General features: G+C 31.7%; 2 protein-coding genes across 9 annotated transcripts in view; both read right to left on the bottom strand.

Moving 5' to 3' along the window:
* Positions 1–60: 60 nt before the first annotated feature.
* On the bottom strand, positions 61–1,144 carry REP15 (RAB15 effector protein). The gene is given in 2 exon segments (XM_003775336.4): positions 61–513; positions 515–1,144. Coding segments are annotated over 2 exon segments (726 nt in total). The 5' UTR covers positions 1,120–1,144; the 3' UTR covers positions 61–392.
* The window catches only part of PPFIBP1 (PPFIA binding protein 1), a 187,793-nt gene continuing 181,668 nt past the window's right edge, over positions 163–6,287 (bottom strand). For all 8 annotated transcript variants that reach the window (XM_031938061.1, XM_031938063.1, XM_031938062.1 and 5 more), the window contains 4 exons: positions 5,864–6,052; positions 4,851–5,018; positions 3,705–3,770; positions 163–3,609 (listed from right to left, as the gene is read on the bottom strand). In XM_031938061.1, coding sequence (XP_031793921.1) covers positions 3,523–3,609; positions 3,705–3,770; positions 4,851–5,018; positions 5,864–6,052 — 510 coding nt within the window. In that variant the 3' untranslated portion in view covers positions 163–3,522. The remainder of the gene's footprint in view (positions 3,610–3,704; positions 3,771–4,850; positions 5,019–5,863; positions 6,053–6,287) is intronic.

Below are 6,287 nucleotides of genomic sequence, written 5' to 3'. Positions count from 1 at the left end.
CCTTGACAATTTGGGTAAATACAATTTTAACCTTATTTCAAATAACAGTCACACCTTCACTGAAAAGCAAACTTTCAAAGTTGTTTTATTGGCTTCCTAGGCAAATGAACAAAAGTTACATGAAGTTACGTGGTTATTTTTTTTCCTGAAGGTTTTTTCATGCTTTTTTTTTTTTCCTGTTTCATAATCACAATAATACAATCATTTGGAACATAGCTTAGCATTTTTTTATTTGCCACCAAAAGAAGTGAATCTATCACTTGATACAATGCTGTTCTAAACCCATTTAACACATAAATACATTAATTAATGCTGACACATTAAATGCTCTTATGCTTGAAAAGAATAAAATCCTTTGCTTTGACAAATGGGTTTATATTTGCTTGGCTTACCTAATCTAAAATTGAGAAAAAATTAATATAAACCTTGCTTATCTTATTCAGTTTATCATTTTTATGCAAGTACTTTTCTAACAGTTCTTTGGTAGATAGACAGCTCTTTGTATTTAAGATGTTTTATAGCCTTTTCTCCTGATAGGCAGTTTTGAATTTTCTTATTTTCAATACTGTCCAAGAGAACTCCTCTGATGCCTTCAGGCGTTCCTAGCACACCAAAGATGATAAATAAACCCAGACAGTCCTCACCTATCAAATTACAGAATTCTTCCATTTTCTCAAATCGATCTCCTTCCCCCCCTCCACTAGTATACACATCTAACACCACATCCTTGTTGAGCAGGTCACAGGAATTAGATTCAATGTGAAGAGCCGTGGACATCTGTAAAGTCTGTATAAACAGTTGAAATAGGATTTCCTTACAAGAGCCCCAGAATGTCCATATCCAATCAGTCCTAAACAACATGGCCTGATTCTTGGTCATTTTGTTTGTAGTAATCTTCTTATCCATTCCATTTTTATGGCAGAAACTAATAAAATGAATTTAAAAGATCTCATTCAATGCATTGGAATTTAGGGACAGTTTATTTTGAAGCTCTTCAAATCCAAGACAGTCTTTCAGTTTCTGAGCAGCATGGACCACAGTTTGATTAAAAATGTTACACATAGCATTGAGATCAAGCTTGTCCTCCCGAGTCACTTCTTGGGATGATTTCTGGCCCATCTTCTTGGCAATAAATTACTTCGAAATTTCCAAAATGAGATGCTGTCAAGATAGATTTTTTTTTTTTCACAAAACAGATTTTGTAGGTAGTCATTAAGTTGCACCTGTTATTTGTACATGGTCATCTCTCTTTTCTAGCTCTAAAGTAAAGACTATATATCCTAGCAGAAGATGATAAATTATGCTTCCTGGCTTGCCATCTGGATGTATTCTGTTTGGATTGACTCAGACTGGTTAAACAAGGTTTGGTAACTAACATCCACACAAAGCATCCAGGATTCTCTAGAATTCAATACCTTTGTTTTTATCTACTTTATACTCTCTAAATTTCCTTCCTAACAGTTTCAAATTTTTAGTTGAATTCATATTAACACCTAAATTCCATTTACAATCTTCCTTTCATTGTATTTTTTTACTTTCTAAACTCATGCCAATGAGTTATTTTTTTATATTTGTACTCCCTTGCACTACGACCACCCACAATCAGGTCTTTTTATTATTAGCAGTAAAACATTACAAGTTATAATCTCACACTTCTATTCTTTGGCATGTATTCTATATTTCTAGTGATTTCACAAAAATAATGCATGTAGGTTGTCAAAAAATTCCAAAAAAGACTAAGAATTGGAATATATGGAAATTTCCAATTGACTTTTACATAGAAATACCCAGTATTGCATGCTGTTTTGTAATTTTTTTTGAAGAAAAAATTGTTAGCTAGATTGCACTAAATGAAGCTAATTTGGCATTTATATTATTCTCCAGATGTTATTTAGAGCCATAACAGGAAGCTGGTAAATTTTCCAATAAGTAAAATGAATGGCTATTTGAATTTACATTAAAATACAGTACATTAATAACAGTTTCTGATGCCATTATCAAAAAAAATTTTTGGTAGGGTTAAAGGTAATATTCTGATCAATTCATGGTAGTTACAAATAATCTAAAACTATAAGACTTGAAAGAATTTCCTGGTGACTAATGAAAAATTTATGTCTTTGATAATTAAATAAGTTTGCAATTCATATATCCTAATAGTATTTATGAACTCCCTTAATCTTAAGATCCTTGAACAGGGTTATTTACTAAGTTGTCCTACTGAAGAAAGGAGTAAATTAGCATGACAATTTATGTATATACATTATTGGGTCAAAATTTTTTCCAAATCTTAAAAAATTGTAATGGTAGGAAATATTTTATTTGAAATTTTCTCTTCTCTTTCCAAAAAACATAGGACCACTATACCATAGCACAGTTTGGGCTCCATTTAATATAACAAAATTGACATCACAAACTACTTTTCCAGTAGTATAAGAATACTGAACTGATTGGATAGAACTTTATTTTGGGATTAAACTTCAAGGAAGTTAACTATTTCAAAAGCTCCATTCATTGGTAACAGGAGAGTTTATAATTAAAATATACTAGACAACTTATTGGTAGGTTTTTGCTGTGGTAATGTGTTTATAGAAGAAAAATAAGGAGTTTAATATTATAAAGTTTTTTTTTTTTATTTTGAAATTCTTTCTAAATAACTCCTTTGGAATAATAATTTTTTTAAAAGCTATTCTACTTGCAGAATAAAAAATAGCCCTCAAGTTCTTCTTCTTAGGTGAAAGAATTCAGGATTTGAAGTCAAAAGCTTAAGTTACATAATACTCCAACCCATGGTAGAAAAATAATTCTTGGGGATTTCAGATTCACTAACTTAACTCATCACTAATTATGTCACAATGGTCAACACTTGTCAGCATTTGGTAAGGTAAGAAAGTCTTGAGCTCAGAAAGTCTAATCTTTCCAGGAGCCAGTTGGTACATTTGCAAATGGTATTATATGAAAAGATGCCATAAAATAAAAGTTCTCTTTGCTGTGATTAATGTATGAATACATGCTTTAGAAAAATATACAAAAATAAGATAGCAATAGTAAAAAGGCATGTAAGGACATAACCGTGACATTCAGGTAAACATATTAAGTTGTTAAAGGAATTCTATGTATTGATGTCTAGAAATTTACCAGTGATCACTTAATTTTTGTCTAAAAAAGCCACAGTAAATGAAACGGAATACTTAACAGTCCATTTTCTTCCAAAGTCATTCACCAATGTGAAGAACAACATAGTAACATCATTTAAAAAGCAATACTTTAAATATATCACAGAATTGTACATTAAATAAAGTAAAAACCATTATACTATCATTCAACAGTGTTTCATTGTTCATGGCAACTTCAGAATAGGCACCTGCCCCACCCCTTTCCTTATCCCCTTGAGAAAAAAATCACTTCCAAACAAGTAGAAGTGAGCACGATAAAATGAACAATCTGTAGCCCAACACATCTCTTGAATCTGTTTCTGAAATAGGACAGAAAAGAGGAGTCCTTATAGGTACCCAGCTATCACTGTCACACATTGGAGTCTTCATCTGTAATACTAGCACTAGGAGAACGTGTGGCAAAGTCTTTAAACATGTCATCTTCTTTCAACATATGCTGGAAAACAAAGAATAAGAAACATACTTGTGAATCAAAAGTTCAAGAATTGTAAAAGCTTAGATTTGTTGGATTCAAGTATGTTTGATACTTACTGTTAAATTGTTGATGCCTTCTGAAAATGCCCCTATTTGCCTTACTGTTCCTTCTGAATCTTCCATCTGCATGAAATAAATCATTCAGAGATATTTGAATTTCAGACAAATGTAGCAACTACAAACAATCTAATAGTAATACTACATACTGTACCTAATGAATAGGTGTGGGTATGACTTAGATCCAGAGGAGACTGTAGTAATATTAAATGGGGCAAATTCAACCTTTACACACAAGTATTTTCTCCCAGAATTAATCTATAGCAAGCAATGACTTCTATAAACATCAATGTGCACACACATAATTAGTATCCTAAGAAGAGCTTTTAAATATAGGCCCTTAACCAAATGTTTATTCATTGACTGGGTGAAGATCATTACAAGGAGAAAGGTGACTGAACCAACTATCAATAATTAGAACAGGAAGAGGAAAAGGATTTAAACTGTATCTACAGGGATATAATTATAAGGAAGAATATTTTTATTAGTTAATATAAAATGTATCAATAAATAAGAAAAGTCAAAAAGATTACAATGATAGATCCCTCAATGCAGTGTTTGTTCTATTGTCTTTGATAAAGACACCAAATAGTTTTTTTTAAGTTGAATGATCATGATTTCCTTTTAATCTGAAAAGGTCATAGATATAATCTGAATATCTCTGGCTTAATGCTTATTCATATGATTATGTTGATAATAGCATTTATTTAATTCCTATTATGTTCTAGGCACTAAACTAAGTGATTTACAAATATCTCATCTGATCCTCACAACCATCCTATTATCCCCATTTTTTTCAGTTAAACTGAAATAAACAGGTTAAATAACTTGCCCCCCCTTTGGCTAAATAGGTAGTGAGTTTGTTTGGCAAGATGTGAATTCAGGTCTTCCTGATTCTAGGCCATAGGCTCTATTGACAGTACTACCTAATAGCTGCTGTATAAATTTACCAAGAGAGAGAATAACTTTTAACATTTGTGCTGGGAATAATATCTGTTAATAGCATTATTAGGATCTACTATCTATCTAATAAGCAGAGAAATGTTACTAATAAGTTCTAATCAAAACATAAGTACCATTATAACTTTTTATCTTAGAACTCATATGCCACGTAGTATCTGAATAACAATTCACAATCTCATTTACCTGTTCTAGTCTGTCTAAATCGTCATCATCATAAAGACAAATATCCAAACCAGAATTATATCCTTTCTTGGCTGCCTGTCCCAATTCCATTGGGCATATATATTCCTCCATTTCTTCTTGTTTCTTTTTTCTCAGATTCCCAAAATTGCTGAAAGTAAGTTTCTTTGGCTTTAAAAGAAAAATGTGAAGTTAGTAATTCAGTAAGATCACTGACCTGATCTATTCATTATTTTAGTATGAGCCATTTATAGATAAGAAACTTATGATTAAAGTCACTAGCTTCATGCACCCAAAGTTGAAAAATGAGTTTTGTCTTAAATTTCATAATAATCCTTAGGGATAGGCAAGTAAGTATCTGATATATCTCTTCCTTTCTTTGGATGGTAAGGACAAGGAGCCAGGAAGGGTTTGTCATTTAGATCTTTATCTCCATTAAGTTTATTAAAAGTACCTTGCTTGGAAAATTAGAAGAGAAAGAAATAGCCTGAACTGGACATGAATCTGATAACATTTAAGAATGCACTTAAATTGGCAGACATTCCTAATAAAAGTTTTTTAGCCTGTGTAATTTTTATTCATTCTTCAAAATAAATATAATTCATTTTGTTGATTGCCTCTTGAAATCTTACTGATTAACTCACTGATGAAGTTGATCAGGCAGCTGTTATTAAACAAGGAAGTGCCCTTCTTATCTTCTGGATAAGAGCCTAAAAACTGTCTAATACTTTGTTCTAAGCTACACAGCAATAGAGATTATAACACACTTCACTAAGGCTTGCACCTTGTAATTTTGGTGAAATAATAAAAGTTCCAATGACTAAAATCTCTTAGATTGGTGGCTCACATATGTCAAATGCTATTCTATGCATTATTTAGGTAAATATAACAGGTACAGACTAATATTATTCTTCTTTATCATAAAAGGAATAAGGCCCTATTTAACAGGATGCTCTGAGATTCCATATGTAATCTTGGTTGCTTGTACATACTCAGTGATAGGAAGCTTAACTTACTTTCACTTTGGCAGTAGCTGTTAGAAGTACATAGTCAGGTGATTCCATTGTCTCACGCTTCTGATGTTGAGCCTCAACACCAATCAATAAGTTGAAATGGGTGGCCAGATGCCGTCTCAAGAGTGTTTTATTTGGTGGAATGTTTAACAACTGAGCCATTGTTTCAACATTAAAACGAGGCTCTAAAACCTGTAAACAAATTTTTGTCCATGACATTAAAAACCAATATTCAAGGTGCAGCATGGGTCTATACATACATAATCAGTAGAAAAGCTTTTAAATACAGCAAAGAGTATTAACATGGAGAATAGTGGCTAGGTATTATACAAATCCAAATAGGCCAAGAAAAGGAAATAAATTTAAATTGTACTCACAATTACATTAACTAGCTATAGGGAAGAGTATCCTTAGAGTAAAAGATTAT

This window comes from Sarcophilus harrisii, chromosome 5, assembly GCF_902635505.1.
Source record: "Sarcophilus harrisii chromosome 5, mSarHar1.11, whole genome shotgun sequence".
NCBI classification, from domain to species: Eukaryota; Metazoa; Chordata; class Mammalia; order Dasyuromorphia; family Dasyuridae; genus Sarcophilus; species Sarcophilus harrisii.
Note: the sequence above shows the minus strand (reverse complement) of the source record. Positions and strands in the feature narration are given on the sequence as shown.